Genomic DNA, 27,980 nt, shown 5'->3' with positions numbered 1-27,980 from the left:
TGATGTAAAGATTTGATACAACTAGCAGGCAATTATAAACTAACAAAGAATATCCATCATCATAGGAGTGCGCTCGATGTGTGCAGGATGTGTGCCCGCACACCCCTTAGACAGCCCCAAACTAGACCTATAAGTGTCCTGCCCACATCTCAGCCAGCTCCCAGGGAAGTGGCAGCCTATTTTTGAATCCATGATGGCCAATGTGAAATCGCTGTATTTGAATAGAGCAGTTTCACATCCTGCCTCTTCTATGGGAGCAGGCTGAGAAGTGGGGACTGATGCCGGGCCATCCAAGTGTGTAGTCTATGTCCCAGGGGTGTGTTAATCTATTTCTTGGAGGGCTGTAGTCTATGATCAGGGGATGCTATATACAAGAAGGGGCATGGTCTACGTCTCTAGGTGCTGGTGGGCGAGAAGTCTGTTCTATGAGGGGAGGGGGGTTCTATGCTCCAAGGGAAATGGGGGCTGGTCTATGTTCTTGCCAGTCACCTACACATGCTTATGTCCAGCATCCTACCAAGTGATATGAGATCATTATCACTGCTCAGTTTACTATTGTCTCTCACCCTTCCTCCTCCACCTGCATGTAAATAGGGCGTCTACTCTCATATTCCAGGTTGCAGGGGAAGCACAGGAGTGCCTCATCTGACCTGTATAATACCAGTTCAGAACCAGGGTTCTAGCAACCAGCACCTCATTTCCTTTGTTCCACACTAATCCTAGGATTGAAGTCCTCAATCAGAATTCATCGCTACGGAGGATAATTGGGTCTCTTCCTCTTTGTATACCTTAAACATGAAGAAGATGAGTCTTCCCAATTGGTCCAGACAGACAGCAGCAGTGCAGCATCCAGAAGTGAAATCACCAGGCAAAACCCCTGCACTGCAGAAAAATCAGGGATAGTGGAAGACCTCTCCCAACATGGCTGCCAATAATTAAGGGGCATCCACGTAATAAAGATGGGGATCCCCTATTTGAAACTATGGGGCTTCTTAGTACTTATTGTCTAGTGATCACCGGCACTATGGAAAGCATACATTTCCTGTACATGGTTACGAGGGAACTACGTGTCCTATTAGCCCCATAATTGCTCCTCTACACGTGGGGCACTCACATTTGAAAGAGGGCAGCACCATTTTTTAAATTATGTGGACTCTTAACAACTATTGTCTGGTAGTCATCTGTGATCATCAGAGGTGGATATGTGTGTCAAGCAGGATCTACACATTTTGGCTTCATGGCTAGTTTTTTGTTTTTGGAAAATGCCCAAAAAAATGCTACAGGCATTACTAGTCAAAACGTAGATGTACTAAACACATTTACTTTAAAAAGTAAAACAGTAATTTGGAAATAAGAAGTTCTCAACAAGACTTATGAATGCAGGATACTAGACTAAATATGTGTAGAATATGATCTATGAGTTCAGTATAAATATATATTCCACAGTACATACTTGTAAGCTTTATATAACAAATAACATTTGCATTTACTTCACTTTGTTGAAACTTTTATTTAAAAAAAAATAAAAAATTTTGGTTAATTTTATTTGACGTGTTAGATGGAGAAAAAAAGACTAATGATATTTTCTAAAATTGTATTATCTTCTGGAAATAACAAGGTATAATTTGTGTGGGTACTGCAGAAAATAATTAGTGACATTAATGTTGGAATGTGTTAAATGAAAACCTCGAAAAATGGGAAAATGAGAAAACCTTCAGTAGCAAAGGGGTCAAATATTTTTTGTTTTGTTAAGATAAAAGAACATCACTAATCTTATCTAATTTACACATAACAATTAACAACCCTTTCCATTCCAATTCCTAAAGGTGGAATAAGTCACATGTGATAGACTTGCTGACTTCGATTGTCCAGAAACAGAATGCTTTGCACTGACAGAGGTTTATGCTATTTATAGTTAGAATATTTTTGGCTTTTGAGGCAGGTTCATGAAACAGAACATTATGATATTGTAGAGAAGCTTTTCTGAACATTCTCTGCCATAGCACTTGCTGTGCTCAGGCACTTTGTAATGCCTTAACCCATTTGCTATCTGAGGGGACTGCAACACATTGCAAAACAAGGATAGAGGATTGGTGGAGGGTGAAATGTGAAAGTTCTTAAAGCATATAAAGTTCTGGTAGGAACATCTCTTATTCTTCCAGGAGATATAATGAATTATTAGTGAATAAAGCAAGAAGGCAGACATCCAGGCAAAAAAGACAGGATAGCAGAAAGAGAAACCAGTCAAATGGATAAAACCAATGAAGGAGAAGAACATATTGCAATGAGACTGACACTGAAAGGATAGAGAGAAACAACAAACAAGAATAACAGAAAACTGAGAACGTTGAGGTCTCTAATATATGTGCTGTAAAAATGAGGTACATACATGAAATCAAATTAGCTCTTTAGATGTTATCAATGCATTTGCATGCACTTTACATGTGTTGGGTTTTTGTAGTACTATCTATTATACTGTTGTGTTAATACATAAGAAATAGGTTGTGCTAGTTTTTAATTGCAATGGGGGCATTATCTCTAACGCGAGTCCCGGTCATTGCTAGGCGGCCGGGACGCCATGTCTCATTGGCTGCACTGGATCATGGACTCACTGGTTGCTAATTGTGATCCCTGGCTGTGGCTTAGCAGCTGGGATGCCGGCTCTACTTGCAGCAATGCAGCTGCTTTCTATCATGACAATTAGGGGGCTGGCTTCTCTGCCTGCCTTCCATTGGTGCAGGTTCTTGTTAACAGACAGTCAGCACCACCCATTCCTGCCAGTGATAGTTTATACATTGGTGTAACCTGCTGCTCTTCTTCCTGTCACTTTGTTTCTTGGAATCTTCTACTGCCTGTGTCCCACAGTGTGAAGTGCTCCTGGTTGTCCTATACTGTACTTGGTTTGTCTTTAGCCCTGTCTCCTCTGCATTTATTATCTAATAGCTGATCAGTCTCTGAGCTATCTCAAGTCCATTCACCTCTGCTGCATACACCACCTGCAGACTACTCCAGCTTTAGGCCTGCTCAGTGGTTGTGTCTATTTCTGTACTTTTTTTCCTCTGTCCAGCTTTGTGATGAACTCTTATGGCCTTACTACCATTTCTCTCTGTTGAGGTCCCAGTCGTGCCTCAGTAATTGTCCTGTATTCATCTTCTCCAGTTTATCCTGCTATCTCCTGATAATTATATAAGCTGCTACTTTCCGGGAGGTTAAGACCTGGCAGCATCCTAAATACCGTTGAGTGCATCTAACTCTAAGGGAACAACGGGCGGCTGTTATAGGCAGAAGTCCTTCCTAGCATAACTTTTAGGAGGAAATGTGTCCATATAGTATGTTATATGTGCAGAAATAGGGAACATAAGAACTGCACATATTTTAGAAATAAAGAGTTAACACATACGGTATTGCTGGAATTATGAATAGCTGGAGCTTCTTTTGGAAACAAGGTATGGATAAAATGTATACTTTATTGAAAACATTCTTGAAAGAATATAAAATGCATAGCCTGATACTACCGTATGCTACAGGAAGCAACAAAAGTATTTTATATTGAATTCACATAAGTAAAATGCACTAATATAGCCAATTTTCAAGAAAATAAATCTACTTTTGTCAAGGAAATATATCTAGAATGAAAAAAAAGGAAATTGACAAGTAAATTAAAATATAACTAAACAGAGAAAATAAAGTGGCTAATTTCAGACACCAGTCAAATAAACTGCTAAGCATATAGGGGGTTTATGTACAGTTTGAGGCAACTATACCCAGAAAAAAGATTCACGCATGAAAAAAAGCATTTATATACTGTACATATGTGCAGTCGAACACAATTCAAGATGCTTCCAACTGTTCATAGCTAGCATTGGCGCCATGCGTAGAGTGAGTCAGGAGTAACAAGTATGTATTCTTACACACCACAATAGCATAAAGTGTAGAGATGCAGCTTAAGAGTGTTAATAGTAAATACAAAAGTCGCATTACCTTACATATAGACAGTTAACTATTACCTTACATATAGGCAGTAAAATAATAATATAATGATGTATTATATACAAAAGGGAGAATTGTATCTTGAGATGTTTATAACTTAAATGTTACTAAAAATATATTTAAGTCTAATTTTCAATATAATGATATATTAATACAAATTAAATTATATACAAACACTTGCTGTTTTCCCTTAAAAAAAAAAAATAATAATAATAATAATGTTCTTTCTTGTAGCCTATATCAATATAGTAATGTGAATAGATTACTGTGGCATCATATAACACAGCAGTCACACTAATGATGTAAGTACCGTCAGTCAGACTGGCCAATCTGCTAACCTACTGGCAATCAGGAGCGATTAGCTAGTGCTGCTGATTGTCTTCATCATCATTGTGTCTTGCTGCCCCAGAACTTGCAAGATGTGCCTTCTGACAGGTGTATTTGCTCCCATCACATTCATGAGTTTATGCCCTTACAGTACAGCTTACATTTTCTTGCCTCTTCCATCCACCATTCCATCCTCCAGTTGTAAGGAGGTGTAAGCACCTAAAGATGCATGCCATGATTTTTTAGGATGCATGTGCCATATGCAAGCTAGCATTTTAGACAAATAAAAATTATGTACATCCAACATAAGCCCCCTAATACTTACTTTCTAACATTACCATTGTGTTTGATGTGCTTTACTGACAAAAGCCAGCTTGATATTCTCATTCAACATGTACAATAATACACCCGTTTTTGGTTTGGAGTGCCTCCTCAATCAATGTAAGTGTTGTTCATGTCGACCATTTTGTTTTGTTTGGTTTATTTTTCTGAATCGGAGCATGTGTTTTTCCAGATTCTTCTGGAGCTATTCTGATTTTAGAGGATGACAGGGGTGTAACCCACCATAGAAGAGATGTGATCTCTCCAAATGGGCATTGTTTGAGAAGATTGTCCACTGGTTTGAGTTAATCAGAAACATGGGCTATTTGGTCTAAAACTGCTTATCAGAATTATTAGCAGGTATGTTATAGCATATGTCCATACTAGTTGGAATACTGCAAGACTGCAATTTCATTATTTTAACTTTGGAGGAGTGATTGGGCTTAACCTTGTAAAAGTATACACGCTGTACAAGAAGAACTTCTATGATGGCATTAAAATACACGTTATCTACATTATCCTGAAACTGATCCTCATTGTGGACACTGAAGCCATACAGGAGATGAAACCTATAGTAAAGTAGCCAAAAGGGCCGTAACTATGGGTTGGCCAGGATGGCACTTGTCAGGTGTTAGTCAAAGTCTGATCTTTAAACTCGTATTCTCGTATTCTGGTAATGTTTCCTAGATGTATGTAACAAGATTTAGGCAAATATTGAATGTGGGGAGCAATGGACAGTTTTGAGAGAAAAATGATACCCCTTCTCCCTACCCCTAACCCTCCCTCCCTGGTGCCTAAACCTAATCTCCCCACCTAGTGTCTAAACCTAACCTCCCCCTCCCCGCACCCTAAACCTAACCCTTCCCCCCTTCATTTCCAACCCTAACCCTTCTCCTAGGAGGACCCCTTTATTTGATGCAGACTATGTGAAATGAATAAGAGGTCTCCTAGGCTGTGTCCTGTGTGTTGTCATTGAAGGCAGTCTCATATGAAACTTGGAGGGTATGGGAGGTCAGAGATGGGGTAGTAATGTGAGAAAGAGTGGAATGAGCACAGGAGACAGCAATCTACTGATTTGTAAGGAGACAGTCAGTAGTGGACTGTCTGGAGAGGAGAGGAGAGGAGAGGAGAGGAAACTGTGCTTTCTTGTTTCTTTTGTATGTCATATTGTGATTAATGCTGAAAGGAGAAGGAGCCAGAGTCACTTGATCAAGAGCCATTGTCAGGATTTTACTAAGATCTGGTGCTACTAGATCAATAAAAAATAATGAAACAATTGGGCAAACGTTGTTGTAGATGCAGAAAGGTGTCAGTTGTTGAAATTTAACAGAACCGAGATGAGTATGAGAAGGCTTAGTGCTCTAAGGACAAACTAAATTAGCCGCAGGTTGATCTGCATGCTCTGTTCCCCTGGGTAATGAGCACAGAGATATTCAATTACAGACCCATGATCAACCCGCGATCACCTCCGAGGCTGCAGATAACGCTCATTTATGCTCACACCTCTGGATTTTACGGGCAGAAATAAGTTGAAACACCGCGGCTAACTGACTTGGCCTCTTAGAGTGCAAAGAAAGTAAAGTGGTGTAAGAGGGACTGCGGTTTAAAACTTGATGGACTGATAGAGAGCAGGTTGATATTATAAATGTATTATATAATATGCAAATTAAACTGTTTATACTGTTTATGCAACTTATTTTCACATGGGTTGTGGATTTTAAACTAAACAGACGTGCTGTGTCCAGTCCTGTAGCCATTTCTGGTGCACTTTAAACGTTTGGGGCCTATTTATCCTGCATAAAAAACATTACATTATACTTATAAGTAGGGATGTGCAGGCTCGGATAGGTTCGAGTTTGCACGTGGAGTTCGGATTTTTCCCTCCAAAAAAACGGAACTTAGAAAGAGGCAAAACGTCATCTTACATGGATGAACATCATCATTCCTGGACTTTTGTCCAGGAATGATGATGTTCGTCCATGTAAGATGACGTTTTGCCTCTTTCTGAGTTCCGTTTTTTTGGAGGGAAAAATCCGAACTCCACGTGCAAACTCGAACCTATCCGAGCCTGCACATCCCTACTTATAACCCCACCCCCATCCATATATTCCCTCCCCTATTCCTAGTATCAATGGCAGTAGTCTTCATCGTGGGACTCCTATGATTATTTCCCATGTGTAAGCCTATACATCAAGTACTGCCACAGAAAGCAGTAAAACAAATGATAGAAAACAAGTGTTTTTCTGCAAAGTAAACACTCTGGATAAATTTGGGGTGCATAAAAATGATTGTAAGTAGATATTTGTATTATTCTGCATTTTTTTTAAATTTCACCCCAAAAATGACATGTAATTTTTGCCCAAATTAAGCTAATTCCAAATCCACAATGCACCAAACATTGTGAGACTCCCAACCGGAAGTTCTGCATTTTCATTCTTGTGCAACTGTGGCACCATGCTGATGAGCGCGCTCCACGCTCACTGTAATAAGGAGCCAGAAAAAAGGAGAAGGATAAGGGAGACCACACTCCCTAAGGACTCGCCACCATCAGCACTCCTGGTCATCTGGTAGAAAGCAGGAAGATGACTTACAGCACCCCCAGCACTCCCATTCATCAAGGTAGAGAGCGCTGTGAGGACCCAAAGGACATTGCACCATGGAGGGTAAGAGAGTCAGTCCCAGAGGGATAGGATGCTGACCTCCTGACCACTCAATCAATAGCCAGAAACAGTGACTATCAAATAGGTGCTCTGCACCATCAGCACGCACAAATCCTATAATTATACTGACGAGGTGTTCACACTGGTGGAAGACCGTCAGTAATAGAGAGTACATTCTAAGACTTTGCTTAACATGAGCAACATTATTGTTTTTTTAACCCTTACCTAAATTGAAGTAATATCTTTACACTCTTGGTTTGATCTTTTGCACTAAACTATTTAGACACAGTAGGTGTGATATATACAGTTAAATAGATAGATGGATAGATAGATAGATAGATAGATAGATAGATAGATAGAAATATATTTCCACCTACCATAACTCTGTATCTACGCATATAAGCAGAGCGCAGGCATTTAAACCTTTTGCAAAAGCTTCTAAGGACTAATTAATCATAAAGAGGGTTCTGAACCAAGTACATTTGTACCTTAAAATAGGGATTTTCACCAACTTTTCACCTGCTCAGGAGGTCCCAAAAAAAGAAGACATGTTAACTCCTATGGAGAATTAGCGCACATTATAATTGAATTATTCCAATTCGCATCTTCCATGAAAAGTCAATTTTACATCCATTAATGGGTTATTGCAGCTAACTGAATTCAGTCCTATGAGTGTCAATAAGATATATTGTCATAGTTGATCAACTTCTATCCTAAAAGTTGCATGCTCTTTGAGAAAGGTATTAGGAAAGTATTTCAACACAAGTATAAATTGATACCATAAATTCTTCCTTTTAATTGTCTTTTTAATGACCTTATACAGTATTTCTCTTTGTATTTCAACTATAATTATATGAGTGAATCAGTTTTTAAATATCCCATGCATCTTATACCAGGATACAGAAACAGTTGCTGCCAAAGTTAATCCAATAAGTGGCTGTCCCAGCGAATGTAAAAACCTGTACTTTTGCCGCTGATCAAAGTGACAAAAGCTCACACTTTTGGTTTCTATCTATATTCGCACAAACAGAGTTGGACGGAAAGGAGAGTTCTGAGGAGATCCCTCTTCACAATCTGGTAGCTCTTACCATTGACAATTACCTGCTATCGCCCTCTGCAGGTGACGCTAGCAATTGGAGACAAGTTACAGAGCTTTGTATATTGCAGAATCACAACTGAGTATGCTCCAGTTATGTCAATAATGCATATCTCCTGCATACACAAATGATAAATAGGCACAATAGAATAACCATGTAGAAACTGCTATTTCTGCATAAGCTTGATAAATAGGGTATTAAGACCCCATGGGGCCCTAGGCCCGTCAGTGCTTTCTTGGACCCTAGGCATGAGCCTATGTTTACGGATGATCTGGCTATGGCTGCTGGGACATCTTTATGCTTTGAGTGTCCATGGTCATGGAACTGCTCCTTTACTGTATGTACTGTAAATTATAGATCTTCTGTATCTATAGCAAAGTGACATAATTCTGCAATGTGCTCCAGGCTAGCACTAAGTTCACTTTAGACATATACTGAATTTTATATTTATAGATCATTTTATGATTGTATTATTTCTTAAATAATCTCAATCTGGTAACAAAAGACACACACACAGGATTAAAATAATGCCGTTCAGTATCTGCCAACAGAATAACACAAAAACACACAGTGAACAGAGCATTTGTCATTCTTGTGCAATGCAGTCAGAAAATAAAAAAGAACATAAAGCCAAAATATAACATAAAATGTTTGAAAAACGATCTATTATGTGATGTAATGTCAACACTTCTAGTTATGTTCCCTTGCTTTTGCTTTGCTTGCAGTTGAAAGTGATTTAAAAAGTTATTAGATAGAGCAATAAGATGAGATAGCAGGAGCAAAGTTACTTGACATCCATTTCATTATATGTATTTTTTGTCTCCTACAATCACATTTATAAACCTTGCTGGTTCGCAAAAAAAGTCTGCCTGGAAAACTTGCATTGCACAATATGCTAGAAGCCATTAAACACTAATATTAAATAGTAGAAGCAAGCAGCAGTGAAAGAATGGAGTCTGCTGGCATACACTGTGTTAGGTATGATGAAGGTCATACAGAGTACACCCTTATGGCTGTCTAGTTAAGGAAGACGCACACCTTGGCGCCTATTGTATGATAAGTATATGTGTTCAGGTTCTTGAAGTATGTATACAGGCTGTAGAGAGAAGGGGTAATTTTATTAATCGGATAGATTAAGCATCTCTCTTTCTAATTACCAGTTTAATTAACCTTGGCACGCAGTGCTATCAGCTAGTGAGGGAGCCACTGTAAATTTACAGCTTACAAGGAAAAGAGCTTGGTGCATAGGGAGTGTGCACTAGCTGAAACTGCAGGCACAGCACTAAGGGTTAAGAGCCATATACAACAATCAGCATAGATTGTCAACTCTCGAGAGCAGGGACCTCTCCACCCCTTTTATTTGTGTGTGTCAGGCTATTCATGAATAATTATGCACGTTACACTCTCTTCTCTCTGATCCTTGCATCGCGCTACAGCATGGAAATTATGCCGCTGTATAAATAAATCATAAACAATACTTGTTATCGTTTATTCGTAAGGTGCTACTTTATTAGTCTCAGTACAATGTGGGAGACAAACGACGGGGATGAGCAACATAACAATATACATTATAATTAACGTGCTGTCAAATTCATTTACACCTCGATAGTGGTTTTAGATGGGAAATCTCATCTCAGCAGTATTTCTCCTAAGAAATAAATGAATGAGGAGAGATGCAGAAAGCTAGAACTACAGAGCACCCTTATATCGATGCCTATATCCCAGCCTAATACTGACCCACACAGATCAGGTTGTTGTCAAATGACCAGATATGTGTACAATTAGTGATACACATGTAGGGCTCAGATTTAAAAGATTTAGGGACTGATTCAGAGCCACTCACAAGCGGCTCAATGTTTGGCCACTGCGCATGCGCCGTGCCCGGCGTGCGCATGCGCGAGCCCCGCCAAGCGACTGAACTTCAGTCGCTAGGGGGCTCGCTACAAGACGGGGCGGCTGTCGATGGTGAGTGACAGCTCGCCCCGTTTTGTAGGCGGGTAGGAGGGGTGGCTGCACAAACGCAGGCGTTCCCTTAGGAACACCTGGCATTTGTGGGAGGACCTACTGACATCACTACTGCTGTCAGTAGTGAACTTCCTGCTCTTTTAGAGCAGGGAGTCCACTCGGGCTTGCGGCAGCTGAGATCCTACCCCAGGGTCTCGTCGCAAGTCCGACGGTCGCGATAATCATGACGGTCTTCAACCCACTCGCACAAGCTGTGGGTGGACACCCACAGCTTTGCGAGCAGCCTGGAGACAAAAAAAAAATGCCCACAGGCCCTGCGAGCTGACTGCGGCAGCGAGCGGGTCTGAATCAGGGCCTCAGTCATTTCACAACAAGGCCAAACAGCAGAATCACAAGAGGCCTGTAAAGTGCAACTAGTCAGTGACTACAGGGACATAGATATCATGGTAATCCTGTCAACCTGATATTGAGACCAGCCAAGCAGAAATCAGATTGTTCTTTTGGTCAAGAACAACCAAACACGATGACCGGATCTACACATTTGGGTAACATAGCAGAGCCACAATTTGGTTTAGTCTCTGAAGTTGAGTAATAAAAATAAGTAACATGATAAAACACATAATAGATATATTTATATTAAGTCCAGCACTCATTTTGACAAATGTTAAAGACAAGGGGTTGATGCTGAGAAGAACATGCCTGTAGCCCAAGCCAGGGCCGAAACTAGGATTTTTATCACCCGGGGCAAGACAGTAATTTGCCGCCCCCCTGGTAATTCCCCCATAGTAATGCCCCCTTCAGCAGGTCACCTATAGTAATGCCCCTGTAGTAGTGCCCATATAGTAATGCCCCTGTAATAGTGCCCATATAGTAATGCCCCTGTAATAGTGACCATATAGTAATGCCGCTGTAATAGTGCCCATATAGTAATGCCCCTGTAGTAGTGCTCATATGGTAATGCCCCATAGTAATGCCCCTGTAGTAGTGCCCATATAGTAATGCCCCATTGTCATGCCCCTGTAGTAGTGCCCATATAGTAATGCCCCTGTAGTAGTGCCCATATAGTAATGCCCCTGTAGTGCCCATGTGTTAATGCCCCCATAGTAATGCCCCTGTAGTAGTGCCCATATTGTAATGCCCCTGTAGTAGTGCCCATATGGTAATGCCCCCATAGTACTGCCCCTGTAGTGCCACTTACACAAAAAAAACAATACTTACTTTAAACCCCGCTCCTACATCCGCCGCCATCCAGTCCACCCTGGACCTCCTCAGAACTATGGGAGAGACTCCCATAGTGCCCGTGGGGAGAGCCGGAAGCTGGAGTTCAGGAGAGAACTCCAGCCTCTAGCTACGGCGACGCTGCAGGGTAGGAGCCGGACGCCCGCTGGTAATAAAATCTCAGCGGGCATCCGGCTTGGAGCCCCCCTGCAGCGCCGGGCTGGAGGACACTGGCGGCAAGTGCAGTGGCGCACCAGGTGCACGTGTAACACCCCAAATTTATGGGATAAAGCTAATGATAGGTGTAGTAATCCCTAGTTATTCCTTCTTTACAGAGAGGTAAGGAGGTAAGCACCTTGCACTTTGGTAAGCTGTGTTGATAGATTTATTTAAGGTTATTGCAAAGATCATTTACTGTAAATCTTCCTTTACATTTACTTTCACAATACATATAACATCAAATCACATTATAATAACATTTGTATTTTTATTTTACAGGAACTCAGCAGCTCGTGGAATCACTGGATGCACCTGGATCCCTGTGGAATCCCAAAGGTTAGTATATTTGTCAATTCATCCAATCACTTCAAACATAACATTTACTCAATGTAATATTACTATTCTATATATTCTGACTTAACCATTAACGTTGTACTCTAACTTAGTATTACACCGCACTAATAACAATCAGGTAAGTAAAGTTGCCCCAATAAAAGTCTAGCGCTTTATTGTTGGTGCATAATTAGTTACCGGAAAGGTAGGGTTGGTATACGTTGGTGATCACTTACTCTTACTCATTTCTGTATTTGATCACTAACTCATACCTCCCAACATGACCCTCTCCAGTAGGGACACGATGCTCTGGTCCAGGATTCCCTGATGAGAGGTGGGGCTGCAGCGCAGTACACAATTCAAATAGGGGAGCTACACCAACTGTCATTTCACACACTGCCAAACATCACTGGCTGGGGCTCACTGGCAGTTGGTGTGACTCCCCTATTTGACTTTTGGACTGTACTACAGCCCCACCTCTGGTGCCACCACCAATCCTAAATTACCAGGGAAGTCCAGGACCAGAGCATTGTGTCCCTCCTGGAGAGGGTCATGTTGGGAGGTATGCTAACTAGTAACGTCCGATAAGTCTGAATTCCACTGCCGGTGACTCTTACTGTGGCTTAGTTCGGTTTGTGTCAGCTTTCTACCAGCTACCAACTGTCCACGGCTTTTTGGACCTTCTTTCAGGTAACAGCGGAGTGACGAGTCTCTCTCCCTGTCAAGCTCGCCTCCTGAACTGTGCAGTAGCCCTGAATACTGGTCCTTAAACTGCCTCCATTCACTATTGTCCAGAAGGCAGCAGGTCTCACTGGGCAGCCTCTCCCAGCTCTGCTACCGGCAACTCAGAGCTGACCATCGTTGTTCCACTAAGTCACCCAGCACAGCTTTCACCAGGCCAAACGCTGCCTCAGCACTGTGCAATGGCCGGTGAGTCTCTATCCGTGTCCTGGATGCTTTCTGCTGGGACTGTGAGCTTGAGCAGCCAACTGTCATTTTCAGTAAACTGTCCGTTCTGCCCGCACGACCCCCTCTGCGGCCATCCTCAATGTCCACTGTCGCCAATGTCAAATAGTGCAGCGCCGCATGCATATGTGGTACCCCAGAACCTGGGAGTACCTTTGCTGAGTACTTTTGTTATGTAAATGTATTAATGTATTACCCCATGTTGGGATTCCCATATATACACAGTATAAATATGTATGTGGCTTTGTTAAATGTATGTGCCCCCGTCCTGTAGAGAAAATGGCGCTGGCTGCCTTCACTGGACTGAGAGAGCCGATGGGCGCGTGGCCAGGACCAGACTAAGCTGCCGCTATGGAGGGGAAAACTGTCTCTATGCAGACAGCATTGTCGGATAGGGGCAGAGCGGCATGTGCGGTCGGCGGGAAGCGGTGATATAAAGAGACCCGCGGGGGCTGCTGGGAGGTAACTGCCTGTAGTGACAGGATGAGGCGAAGGAGCGTCGCGCTTACCGGAGCGCACTGAGAGAAGCTGCTGCCGGGACCGGTGGATACTGTGAGCAGTCGCTGCTGTACTGAAGAGACTGCTGGATCCGGAGCTAACAGGAAGCAGAACGGGAGGGAGCCGTCCAGTGACCTCCCCAAGGGCTGGTGACTGACAGCCGGGGATCTGTCCGGAGGAGAGAGCGCTGTCCTCCTCCAAGGTACTGAACTTATCACTTACTATCCAGAGCTACAGGACACAGGTCTGACAGTTATATTACACTCTGATCAATCCATCACAGTAATACAGCAAGTTGCAGTAAATAATTTTATACAATCCTGTTAGCAGCTCCTTCCACCAGCAAAGGATTAAAATATAACCTGTATCAGCCGAAATTAACCCCTTGGTCCCAGCAAAAACAAAGAAAAACCTCAGTCAGAATAGCCAAGCAAGTCCAGAAGTGAGACATATTGTGACGTTAAATTACAAACAGAGTGCAGGTCCTGTCAATTTACTAAAAGGAAGGATAGTGTACTATAACTGCATTATAGCAATACGATATACTACAGAACCCAGTACTCTATAGTGATGTCCGGAGTTTAATCAGACACCAGTTTGAGACAAGGTTAATAAGCATCAGCCGTAGACCACTACGATATCTTCAAACCCGGGTTTGCAACATACAAGTCCACAACAACAATGGCAAATAGCATCCTTTATTGAAGTAATATAATTGAGAACATTGTTTCTTCAGAACTAGGATATTGTGAGCAACCTACTTCAAACGTGCATCAGCGAAAGGTTACTGGCCAGAGTTTAAGGGACTCAAGTGAGATAAAAAGACACGCGTATTAGTTTAGTTTAAAACGAAGACAGTAAAGTTGTTGAATTAATTTGTATTTACATGTGCTAGGAGAAAGTGCTAACCAGTTACCATTTCAGCTCCAAGAAAGAAGTGTTCCAGTTCAATAAACATTCTTCAGGGACAGAGTGTATTTAATGTATCTCTTGTAAAACTGTTTAAAAATTTGCCTGTTACCGCATATATTCTTTTTGGAATAAATACAAATTGTGTGAGTATCCTATTGCCGGTATCAAACACTCACCTTCTGATTGGGATCCAAACTATTCAGAGATGGGAAAGCAGTAAGGAAACCCTACATTACGCTACACCCCAACATACTACTCTTAGATTGGTGTTACACATACACATTACATTATATTTAGACACTAGGGCATACTAGCATAAGTGGTACTTTTAGTTTCTGGGGTACCACACACGTGCACCTCCAGCCCTCCCCCCCCCCCCCTCAGCCTAGTTGCGGCCCTGGCCAAGTGTATCTTGTATGTTTTCGTACTGTGCATGTTCTGGAACCTTGTGTACAGTGCACAAGGGCGGGTAATACACAGTCATATGCATTTCAAACACATCTACATTTGCAACTGAAGAGGCGTAATGGATCGTTCTCACATAAGCAACATTTACTGCAGGTGTGTTGATGACACTGTGTACTAGACAGTGTTGGCCAAATATGGAAATGTATACTTTTGCAACTACTGTATATAGGACTGGTGCAGGTGCCATGACTGAAAGAAAGCCAAGCATAAGGACAATTCTAGATATGGGCAATGCACGCAATGTACTGATTTCCATCCATCCCAGCACCAGGCCCAATTTGCAAATGTCCGCTTAAGAGATCACTCATATCATGTGTTTGTAGCACATATACTGGGATGGGCAAATCTCAGCTAAAAAGCCTAAAAATGTACTTGCGGCACTTAACTTTCTGGGTTTATTTCTGTAGATTTCTAAAAATCTCAATGTATTCACTAGCACTACTTTCTATAGCATCATTTTTATTTTAATCTTAAATTCTACATAATCTTGACAACCATGAACATACACATCCCAATCTGAAGTGCAATTAATGCATTTCCTGCTATTTAACTCCATGTAGAAATATCCTTATCTGCACATGCCACATGGCCTTTACATATTCAGTTCAGTTTAATACAGTACAAATATAAACATTTCTCCATCAAACACAACACATACTGTACCTATACGCATTTGGAAATGTTACTTATTGGCATACACAGCATATGTATATCAAATTGCACCTTGCATAACACTTATATTACCATTAAAACATGTAGTTACTGACCAATTGCTTAAGCATATTCATCAACCAACAAATATATATTTTTTATCTAATGGTACTGTGGTTTACTGTCTCATAGGAGATGTATATATATGTATATATATATATATATATATATATTAGCGACCCGCCCCGACTTCACACAGGAGCAATTTCATCTAGGCACAGCCCCCTCCTGCATCACATAACAACCACACCATGTCACTACTGCCCCCTGCAATTCACCACAGCATTCTATATTTCACCCCAGCCCCTTGTATCGCACCACAAGCTTCTGATTCTCACTGCTTTTACCACAGCCCCCTGCATCACAACACAGGCCTCCGTATCTCACCACAACCCCCTGCTTCTTATTCCTGCCCCCTGAATCTCTGCGGCTGGCTGTGGCCCAGCCACTGGGATATGCTGGGAAGGCAAGGAGGATCATGGATGAGAGATTTGTATTGCAGCTACCGTAAGCATCAGCAGCATGTCCCCGGGGCTGGGGCACCTGTGTATATTTCCGCAACCTTCATGTGCAGCCCTCCCCAGCTGCCGAACATGGCAATGTGTAATGTCCTCTTTGCACAATGTACCCTGTATTTCCTGGGCTTCCTGTTGAGCTTCCTTGCCATGGTGCCACTGTCCGAGAATAGCGCTGACTATGGGAGGTGCCTCCTGTTCACCGAGGGCGTGTGGCTGAGCGGGAACATCACGCTGGACAGGGAGAACTTCACATTGGAGGAGTGTTGGCCAGGGTGAGCCTGCAGGTTCAGTGTAGGGATGGACATTGGAATATGATGGTTACTAACCATCGAAGTTTGTGTTCTGATGGTGTTTTTACCATTTGATGGTGGCAGTCCCGTGTTTGCCACCATCAAATGGAAATCATTTGATAGTGTTCCCATGGTTGGTTGTTTTCATTAAATTCCTGATACCTATGCATGGTTCCTTCCTGGCTACTGCATCGGGGCATCTTCATGGATTCGTTGGAGGCTGTCTCTCACTCTCTGTCTGCCTCAGGCTCCTTTCCCTCTCTAGGCTGCTGCTAAGCAACAGGGCTCTCACTTTGCTAATTCAGCACCATGGACAGCCACTCCACTTTAGCTTGGTGTAAGAGTAGATTGTTTTCTGTGACTGCTTCACTAAAATCGGCACTGCTCGGCTCCCTTTTGTAACAGATAAATGGTACATACAGCTAAACCTTCCTCAACCAATGCTGTATAGAATAGTGAAAAACCCCATCAAAATCAGTACAATGGTTCCCAGACCTCAGAATCGTTAACTTATTATATATATATATATATATATATATATACGTAAACACCTTACAAATAATGCTGTACTGTATATCATTTAGAAATCATATTTAATTAAAATTTTGTTTAATTAGAGTAATTAAACACATTTGAAATGTTTAAAATCATATACATTGCTATTAGCTGTCATTGTGCATGTAGTGTGGAAGTTACTACTAATAAATACATTTAATTAAAGCATGCTTGTATGTTTTATTTAATCATTGTATGACTGTAGGATTTATGACAACTACAGTTAGAAAAGAGTGAAATGCGCTGTGTCATGCCCAGTTTTGCTACATATCTGGTGAGAAGTAGTAGGTGTATGTGAAAACTAATTCTCAACATAAAACAACTTGTTTCTGTTTCCAAACTATTTTGTTTTAGCTAATGTGAGTAAATGTGTCCATACTACACAAATGTGCAGAAGCTAAATAAATTATTACACAATGTGTAGCTATATATACACAAACAGATCACTGTGTGTGTGTTTTTTGTACAAATGTAGACATATATTTAGGAATACATTAGGAAAATTGACATTACAATTATATTTTAGAAAGCATATTTAGTCAGACCTCTTCTTCCCCCCTCTTTTACCCTCATTACCCAGATCTGACCTTATCCCCACTCTCTCCCTCTCTTCACTTCAAATCCAACAATCCACAAACTTCTGCAAACCTTCTAACTGTATCCATATCTTTCCTCATCCATGCTTGCCCTTCTTACTGTATGTGCCCCCTGGAATTCCAGGTCAGTTTGCAACAAGCTGACCACAACCGATGACCTCCTGAACTCTAATTCCCTTACTGTCATGCAGGGGCGTAATTAGGTATGTGAAGGCCCCATAGCAAAAGTTTGTAAGGGCCCCTATGTTCCACCCAATGGTGAAAAATGTATATAACACATGTAACTTTGACAAGGATGATGGACCTCCTAAGCTCTGGGCCCCATAGCAGCTGCACGCCTTGCACCTATGGTAGTTATGCCCATGCTGTCATGGAAACCTACTTATCTCCTACTGACACCAGCTCTTCAGCTGGTCTCGGGTGAAGGGGGCATGGCCTATTCGCAGGAGGCATGGCTACTCCCCCTCACAAAAAGTGGAGCGCCAGGGAGGGTGGCTCTGTGAGTCCCCCAGCCCGGTGCAAATCCAGAGGGGGGCACGATCAGTGTGATCACTCCTCACAGACAGAGGAGACTGCTGCTGCTGCTTTTGCTGCTGCTCAGCAGCAGTGAGCCGTCTCCCACTGCCGCCCAGCACACAGCAGCACGTGCTTGGCTGCTGACTGGTAGGAGAGAAGGAAGAACAGTGTCTGACCCGGGCCGTTGCTGGGCCCCTCCCCCCTACCCCCCCTTTTGCACCATTGTGTGGGGCCCCCCTCAACTGCACCTCCCATGTCACTCGCCCAGAACCATCTCTCTCATTTTTCTTCTCTTACCTTTTCCATCCTAATCACCTTTGCTTTGCCACCATTTATTGTCCCATTAGTCCAGTTTCCCAATTTCTTAAAACTTTCTCCACCTGACTCCTCCACTATCTCCCCTCAACCACCTCTACCTCCATCTCCAACCCTGCTACAGCCAGAAGATAAAAGCATGATGGCTCCTTGAGGCCTGCAGGTATAGTGGAGAGCAATGCATTTTATAGTAATGAGTGGTAGTGTTGGTATATAAGCAGGTACTACTGTTATAATGGTTACCATTGCATATTATTATGATGGGCTGTGCAGTTATACTGTAAGTTGCACACAACAGGTTATAACAATGGTCACTGCTAGTGTAAATGCTTTCACTGCTGGCATAATGGTGGGCAAAATAGTATATAATGATAGGCACTGATTGTATAATACTTTTTAATGTAATTCTATAATGGGAGTCATTGCTGAGCTAATTACCCTCTATGGTGTTTATTGCAGCTTGTTACAATGGGAAATAAAGTGCCAACATAATACTTATAACTGTACATTGAGGTAATTGTGACACAGATAACATATAATGACATGAAACACAAGGTAATGAAACGCCTGCCCAAACAAGCTTACAATCTAAGGGCCTGATTCAGCAAGAATTGCTATTGCAATCGCGAACACAGATGGCTGATAATTGTGTACTACTTAAGCATCTGCATTGCAATACACGTGCGCAAATGCTTCATAGCGGCCGCACGGAGATCATGCAGAGCAATCGCAGAGTGATTGACAAGCAGTTTTTGTTTGTTTTTTATCTATTTTTTTTAAGTGACCAGCTTGTGGTCTATTTAGACCACAGAACAGAGCACAGGGCTAGCTCCCTACTTTGTTCTGCCTGTCAGAGCAGAGCAGAAGTCAGGGAAACAGGGGAAAGCCTGGATAATTCCATCTGAAGATGGCGTTATTATCACAGGGCTTTCCCACTTATTTTTTTCACCATTTATATTTAGTACATTAAGATAGATCACATTTCCCATTACAAGTATTGAAGGGATTGGAGTAGTTTTTTACAAAAACAACTCCAATTGTCCTTTAATACTGTACATTCATGTGATTCTAAAATAATGTAAAAAAAAGGGTATGAAAACAGCCTTTTCAAACTATTTTTGTAAAAATAATATTGATATACAGGGCCCCTAGTGCTGATGTGATACAGCCAGGAGAGAGGTTATCATATGTACCACCTCTCTGGTGATTCTCTATACATCTCAGTGCTAAGACATCCTGCGCATGATGTTTCTTAGTGCTGAAAAAATGGGGCAGCATAATACATCTCCTCTTATATCCTGAAAATGGGCAGCTGGTGATGACAGGCAGCCCCTGGCTCCAGGCAGTTGATGATCACAAATACAGCACTAGTTCCTGGCTCTGAGCAGTTGGAAATTCATTTTTAATCCTGGGGAATGATGGTTATTGTATTGGTGGGCCCTGAACAGCTGCATCCAGTCATGTGCATGATTGGGCTTTCCAAGGCCATGTCTGCAGATACCACAATTTTTGTAGGACCGCTTTCTCTCATTCTCAGTGTGAAGCTACCCCTATGTACTCTACTCATGTGCATACACTCACTCCTGGGGGAATATGTATCAAAGCTTGATGTGAGATAAAATTGTAACATATATATCACCAACCAATCAGCTCCAAACTATAATTTCTTAAACACAGCCTGCAAAATGTAAGTTAGAAGCTGATTGGTTGGTGATATATATATCACAATTTTATCTCACATCAAGCTTTGATACATATGCCCCATGGATTCTCCACATTCCTCCTGTCAATCATTGGTAGAAATGCAATCCCTTGAATTCTATTCCTCAATGGTAAAAAGATTGTTAAAAGACTGATAATTTCAAGCATAAGCATCACCACTTCCTTGATAAAGGGGTTGGGAATGTCCTGGCTGAAACAGCTTATCTCACAATAATCTGAAAGACATGAGGACTTCTGATCAAAGAAAGAGGCATATGATCACATGAGAGCATAACCTCACATTCTTCACTTCACTCTATATTCAGCTACTGCTTCATTCTCCAATGGTCATTAGAGTTAAATAATGGGATTGGCTGCTTGGTGACCAACGCATTTGTAGCTATTAGCAGCGGCAGGCAAGGGTGCCTCTCAAGTAGATTTCCGTCAGTTTCAGTGACAGGAGGGGTGGGCCGGGCTTCCTGAGGTCACAGTGCATGGCCATGGCTAAGAGATAGGCAGAGGATGCTACCTGTCTTATCCAATTTTGTTTTATAGCCTTCTGCCTGTCTCTTGACTGAAGGTATGCTCTGCATTATTGGGTATGCTCTCATATCCACTAGAATGTACCTAGCATGCTGATTGGGTCATAGCACCAACTGTGGTCTGTATAATAAAGCTGCTAGAATTTGGATTCTGCATTATAAAGCCACCATCGCTCAAGAATCTGTATAGCAAACCCACCATAAGTCTCTACACTGACTTAGATTTTGGGTACGGCATTACAATGCAATAAGAGGTTTGAGGAGTCTGCACTGTAAAATCACCAGACATTTGGGATATAATATTTTACAGTATAAGGATATCCTTGCATATAAGCCACTAGTATGCATTGTGTTTTGACTAGTAGTCATATGAAATCTCTTTTTATTGTATATTGGTCATTAGAATGCTGTCAAACTATATATAGGTTGAATTCTGGTAAGATGGGGCTGCGTTGTATTTGATAATAGCGCTTTGACCTAGCATTTTTTCATATATCATTTGTTATTTAAAACCACCCCCATTTTACAGAAACTGCATGTAATGTTTTATTAATTCCCCATTTCCATTTTGGCAGTGGTTCACTTGTTGCTCCCTGCCAAATATTTCCATCTCTCCTATAAGTAACATTCCTGAATTTATTTTACCATTTCTTGTTTCTGACTTTATGTCGGAGAACTTTAGAGTACAATTTATAATGTTCAGTTACTGTTTTTATTCAGTTTTAAACATGACTTGTGTATAGCTGCTGGAGGTGCTTGAAGAGAGACTGGTCTCCATATTTGCAAGGGAGGGAGTAGCGCACATCAATGGGGAGTTCTGTGCTGCACTGACACTAAGACAATTGCACAGTAACATTCTCTTGCCCAGTTCTGCATAATACTCATCAGCGGTTAAGGTCGTATCACCCTGGAGTGGACTGCTATTTATTGGTCTGGGCAGAACACATGCAGTGCATAAACTCACCAGCCTAGAAGAAAATGCCCCTAAAAGGTTTACAGATGTTTGCTATCTGTGCCAAGTGCTACAGCAGAAGAATCAACTATTAAAAATTATTAGGGTGCATTTGTCATCCACCAAATAGCTGAAGAATGCTGAGCTGGCTCCTGTTCTAGAGTAACTGCAGTGTGCACCTGTATGGAAAACCTACATTACATGGGGACAATTACAGCAGGTGGTAGATTACTGTGCATGGAGGGAATGGTACATATCCTTGGCCACACCTTTTGATATTAAGCAATGAGACTCTACTACTACTAGCCTACTACAAAACTCAGTATAATCTGCAACCCACAGTTAAGGTTTAGCAGGCTAATATATTTTGGTTTCCAGGAATAATGTTCAGTGCAGCTTATGACAACATGGTCTTGGAAAATTCAGCAACATCTCTAGCTGTTGCATGCTTCAAATTTCCTAGTTGCAAAGTACAAATCCCCTGAGAGCATTTCATTATATACACACAGTACAACAGTATATTTTCCATTGCCTCTCTAGCAATTATGTATCTTTTGTAACATTTGTAATATTTGCATAAACATTGTACATTTCTTGCTGTGAAGGAATTCTTTGCTACCTTTCCTTGCATAAATCTCAATCTTCTCCTGCATTAAATGCACACCACTCCCTCCCTCATCACTGACAGACAGCAGCTGGGGTTAGAATGCCTGCGGCTGCAGCAATCCTGTTTCCTCCCATCAGCATCACAGAAGCTGCCACTTTAACCAGCTGTTGCATTTCCCCCAATCCACCCAACCAGCTGCAATCCAGCCCGTGTTTTTCAGCCTGTGTCTGCATGTCCCTTTCTCTCTCGCTCACTGGCTCATTCTCCTCTCACTGCTCTGCATTGCTGTGGATCCCACATAAGCCAACACTGGAGAGTCCAGAGCAGAAGGAGAGAAGAGATTGTGCATGTTATTTTCTGGAAATTGGATCTTTGGTATGTGCTGACGAACCTGGAAACTGGTCCAGGATACACACCTGGAAAAGTCAGGTGCTGGTGAGGGTCTGGCTGAGCCACAGTGAAAGGGTGCAAATATGGATCATTCAGCAAGACAGAGGTACAGCCGTGCACTGCGGAATGGAGGGAGACCCTAAAATCAGACAGACTTGAGATCTCACTCTCATATTCAGTGACAACTGAACTTCTGTCCTGCAATGGGCTCATGGCTGGGGGACTCCAGTCTGGACACCAGGATGGGGGCAGCATGTTTCTTACTGGTCAGTGGCTTCCTGAGTGTGCAGCTTCCTCCCTCTGGTGAGTCTAACCTTTCGAACTTATATACCACTTATAAAGGGAAGTTGGTACCTTGGTACAGTAGTTACTCATTCTCTAGCAGTGCTATACTGGCTGCCTGGTGAGCCCCTTTCCTGACTGCTAGCCCCCTCCTCTCTCTCACTGCACCGGCTCATGAAATGCTTTTCTCCTCTGATGCTTTAGCCTCTCACCTCTGCTCTCATGGGAAACACTATAGTAACAGCAGGTGTCATGCAGTCTGTCATAGACAAAGAACATTACATCAGGAGCCTGGGAAGTATATGTAGTAGACTGGTGCTTTTTTATGTCATTCTGCCAATTGATGAGTGACAGGCTATTGCCAACACAAAAGTTAAGGTTGGAGCTGGCGATTAGATAGTGGTCTGTATGCTGCTGCTGGGAAATGCAAAGCATTGTAATATAAAAGGATACTCACTATTCATGTATGTATGTAAGTGTGTGTGTGTTTTGAATATTGAGGTATACGTTCACAATGATAAGGGTGAGCCGCTTACATGCATTTATTGCACATTGGTAAGGGGAGCTACGATGTAGCATGGACAGGCAAATACATAAGTACGCATTTTTTAGTGTAAGAAAGAATAAGCATTGCTATCCTGGATGCCCTGTATACAGTATAGTAGGCAACGTTCATATCCTCTGATGAGTGGCTTCCACATGATTATATGTGCAGGAAGGGACAAGCTTTTCTAGATGAGGTCAGGAAGCCAAGGATTCACTTTGCTTTATTACTACTGGCTCATGCCTTGCAGAAAACACTGCTAATAACTCACTGCAAAAAGGGCCTGGAAGTACTGATTTAGTGCAACTCCCGGCCAATGTTTTACTATGTAGGTGACTGCAGACCATGATTTTCAGCGGTCCTGATGCTAGTAGGAGATCTTAATGAAATGATGTTGTGCTGGGCTACAAAATAATGATGTGCACTGGAGACATTGTTTCCTGTATGTGGGTATATGTGACAGCCGCTCAGTACATTTGTAGCTTAGCTCCAGTCTTGCTCCGTCTGTGTACAAGATTGTACGGGTGTTTGGTCAGCTGGGTACACACTACACTGGCTACACGATACTCTTTATAGGAGTGTGGTACTGTGATGTCCTAAAGCATCGTGTTTTGATGAGAGGCTATATAGTGTATACTATACAGTATGATCATACATGCTGTGTATATGGATGTTAGCCTATAGAACCACACAGATTTCTTTATGTTGTAGTTATGTCATTTTTTTATTGTTTTATTTGATGTGTATATTTTACATTAGTGTTGATTGTGTTATGTGAGTGTAGATTGTGCATATTGTGTGACAATTCAGCTTGCCATTGTTTAGTTTTGCTTTATTATGTGTCCAGGGTGACATTATTCTATGTGTGCACGTCTATGAGGGAGTAAGTGGCTGTGTGCTTTGGGTAAATCTTTATAAATGATGATGTTTTGTGGAATATGTTTATGTTGTGTTTTAGCGTGTAGCCAGCATGTATTTGTAAAATTGCAGTTTTATCATTAGAGAGTTACTGAAAGGATGTTTTGGATACTTCATGGTTCTGAATGGGGAGTATGTGTAGATTGTACAGCCATGTACGTGCATTTTGAAGTAGTAGGGGTAGCATATCATTAGGGACACATGTGACCATCTTGTCTGTGAACGTGATGTATCTTGTACTTTAGGTTTGTGCTCAGTGAGGCAGCGATGTGCAGGATGTACCTACAACATAAATATGCTGATGTACATATGTAAATATGCATGACTTATTATGCAGTATGTAAGTATATGTCATATATATTAATCACTGCATCACCTGCACAGTGCATGATTGTAAGTAACACGTGTGATTTCTGTATTTATACATATGTGCATATATTCATATGTTTACTGACATATCTCCCTGTACAGTGTTTACTGTAAAGTGTAGTATACAGTTACACAATACACATAGACACACGGTTCCTATGTGTACATGTGTGTGTCTTTGTGAGTACACATGTATTCTAAAAATGTACTGAGTAAGCACTTAGGACCTCATTCAGACCCGGTTTCAAGCGCTGAGCGCTCGTACCCGGGTTGTTTTGGTCCTGCGCATGCGCAGCGGCCGCACTGCGCGTGCGCAAGCCCTGGAGTGAGAGAGAAACTCTCTCCTCCGAAGCTCTCTACAAAAGGGCCGGCTGTCGATGTTGATCGACAGCTCGGCCCGTTTTGTAGGCGTGGCGGGGGGTGGCTACACAAATGGAGGCGTTCCTCACGGAACGCTTGGCATTTTGTGGGCGGCCGCACTGACATCAGCAGTGATGTTAGTGGGGAGTTTCCTGCTCGATCAGACCAGGAAGCTCCCTGGGGCTTGCGGTTGCCGAGACCCAACCTTAGGGTCTCGTCGCAAGCCCTGCGACCATCACCCTGGTCGGTCGCTAAACTGTGGGTGGTAACGCACAGCTTAGCTAGCGACCAGGAAGCTACACTAAAAAAAAGAAGCGGCCGCCCTCATTCAGAGAGAGCGATCGCTTCTTGCGACCGCCTCTGAATGAGGGCCATAATGTGTTGATCAATCTCTCTCCTTTCTGTAGTGTGTGTGTACATACTGTAGTAAGAAGTGGCACCTGTTCTTAATGCAGATTAGGGTGAAGTCCAACATTTTGCAAAACTGTACTAAACCAGATGTGCCAGATGTGCTGGCATCACACTGTAAGCCCTCCATGATCAGGTCTATGGGCAGTGCTCCAACCATTTACAGTCTCCTGTGAGGATATGTGTAAAGGTGCTAGATTCCTATGTGTTTCCAGAGGTGTATGTGCAGCTAGAAAGCGTGTAAACTAGCATTTAAATGATTAATACAAAACATGTAGAGCTGCTGGATTACAGTTTATGTGGCAAATAAGATGTATGTAAACCCCTATGTATACCACACATGCATACACATTTTGTCAGCCACTATATTTATTTTTTACAAAATTGGGCAATCATCGTACCTCTTGATTGTTCTAAATTATCAAAATCCATCCGGATCAGAGTTGAGTTATCAGATATTACAATTGGTTAAGACTCTCCTTTCCACTGCAAGAGCTGTAATATCAGTGTCCCAACAAGACCTGTGCAGACATTTCTTACATGAGTCATACATCTGCCGCTCATCTTCATCAACCATTCTACTCTTATTATAGAGAAGCATATTCAGCCTATAACAAAAATCATACTAATGCTGAGTACACACTGTATGATATATTGTTCATACCGCCGACAAACAAAATATCGGTCATTGCATCTGCGGGTGTGTGCGCACAATACATCTGTGTACAACGTTGTCCACAGATATTTTGTGACACAGATGCAATCTATCTTGCAGATATATTGTGTGCATCTGCCAGTGTGGATGGGCGAAGGTCCGACCAACCTGTTATGGAGACCACAGGAAACATCGACAACAACTTCACAACTGGGCGGGCAAATTTAAATGCCTGTACAGTTGTGATGTCCGGCCAGTTACATTGAGCGGCCGATTGGTAAGTGGGTATGCTTAACAAATCGGCCGGCCAGCCTTTGGGTTGATCTGTCATGTACCCTGCATTAACAAAAGCCAGAGTAAGCTCTATAAATGCAAAATGTAAGTCTCCAACTTTGTGAATCTCTTTCTCCATTTGCTTATTATTGTACTTAAAACTGCGGTTTTGTCCATAATGAAATAGCGTCTGCCAACATTTTTTTATTTGAGGTGTTCTAGTTGTATTGCTCAGCATAGGGGCACTGTCGTGCGAGTGACACCTGTGACCAGCAGCGTTATACAGACTGGTGGCAGCAGCACCTTCACCCACCACTCACACCAATGTCACTGTGTGTCCTGTGCACAGACTGCTATGTAGCCTGTCCTATTCACCCATCATTCACACCAATGTCACTGTGTGCCCTGTGCACAGACTGCTATGTAGCCTGTCCTACTCACCCATCACTCACACCAATGTCACTGTGTGCCCTGTGCACAGACTGCTATGTAGCCTAACCTATTCACCCATCACTCACACCAATGTCACTGTGTGCCCTGTGTACACAGTGCTATGTAGCCTATCCTATTCACCCACCACTCACACCAATGTCACTGTGTGCTCTGTGCACAGACTGCTATGTAGCCTATCCTATTCACCCACCACTCACACCAATGTCACTGTGTGCTCTGTGTACAGAGTGCTATGTAGCCTGTCCTACTCACCCATCACTCACACCAATGTCACTGTGTGCTCTGTGTACAGAGTGCTATGTAGCCTATCCTACTCACCCATCACTCACACCAATGTCACTGTGTGCCCTGTGTACAGACTGCTATGTAGCCTGTCCTATTCACCCACCACTCACACCAATGTCACTGTGTGCTCTTTGCACAGACTGCTATGTAGCCTATCCTATTCACCCACCACTCACACCAATGTCACTGTGTGTCCTGTGCACAGACTGCTATGTAGCCTTTTCTATTCACTCACCACTCACACCAATGTCACTGTGTGTCCTGTGCACAGACTGCTATGTAGCCTGTCCTATTCATCCATCATTCACACCAATGTCACTGTGTGCCCTGTGCACAGACTGCTATGTAGCCTGTCCTACTCACCCATCACTCACACCAATGTCACTGTGTGCCCTGTGCACAGACTGCTATGTAGCCTATCCTATTCACCCATCACTCACACCAATGTCACTGTGTGCCCTGTGTACAGAGTGCTATGTAGCCTATCCTATTCACCCACCACTCACACCAATGTCACTGTGTGCTCTGTGCACAGACTGCTATGTAGCCTATCCTATTCACCCACCACTCACACCAATGTCACTGTGTGCCCTGTGCACAGACTGCTATGTAGCCTTTTCTATTCACCCACCACTCACACCAATGTCACTGTGTGCTCTGTGCACAGACTGCTATGTAGCCTATCCTATTCACCCACCACTCACACCAATGTCACTGTGTGCTCTGGGCCTGATTCAGAGCCAGACGCTATTTGCGCTCGATCGTT

The 27,980-nt window shown here is 42.4% G+C and overlaps 1 protein-coding gene across 3 annotated transcripts in view; it reads left to right on the top strand.

Moving 5' to 3' along the window:
• The first annotated feature begins 22,512 nt into the window (after positions 1-22,512).
• UNC5A (unc-5 netrin receptor A) overlaps positions 22,513-27,980 on the top strand; it is a 335,992-nt gene continuing 330,524 nt past the window's right edge. For all 3 annotated transcript variants that reach the window (XM_088465535.1, XM_088465533.1, XM_088465532.1), the window contains exon 1: positions 22,513-22,970. In XM_088465535.1, the coding sequence (XP_088321661.1) occupies positions 22,871-22,970 (100 nt within the window). In that variant the 5' untranslated portion in view covers positions 22,513-22,870. The remainder of the gene's footprint in view (positions 22,971-27,980) is intronic.

The sequence above is a fragment of the Taudactylus pleione genome, unplaced genomic scaffold (genome assembly GCF_031769625.1).
Source record: "Taudactylus pleione unplaced genomic scaffold, aTauple2 ptg001990l, whole genome shotgun sequence".
In the NCBI taxonomy this organism is placed as follows: domain Eukaryota; kingdom Metazoa; phylum Chordata; class Amphibia; order Anura; family Myobatrachidae; genus Taudactylus; species Taudactylus pleione.
The sequence above is the reverse complement of the archived record's forward strand: the minus strand, read 5'-3'. Positions and strand labels throughout refer to the sequence as shown.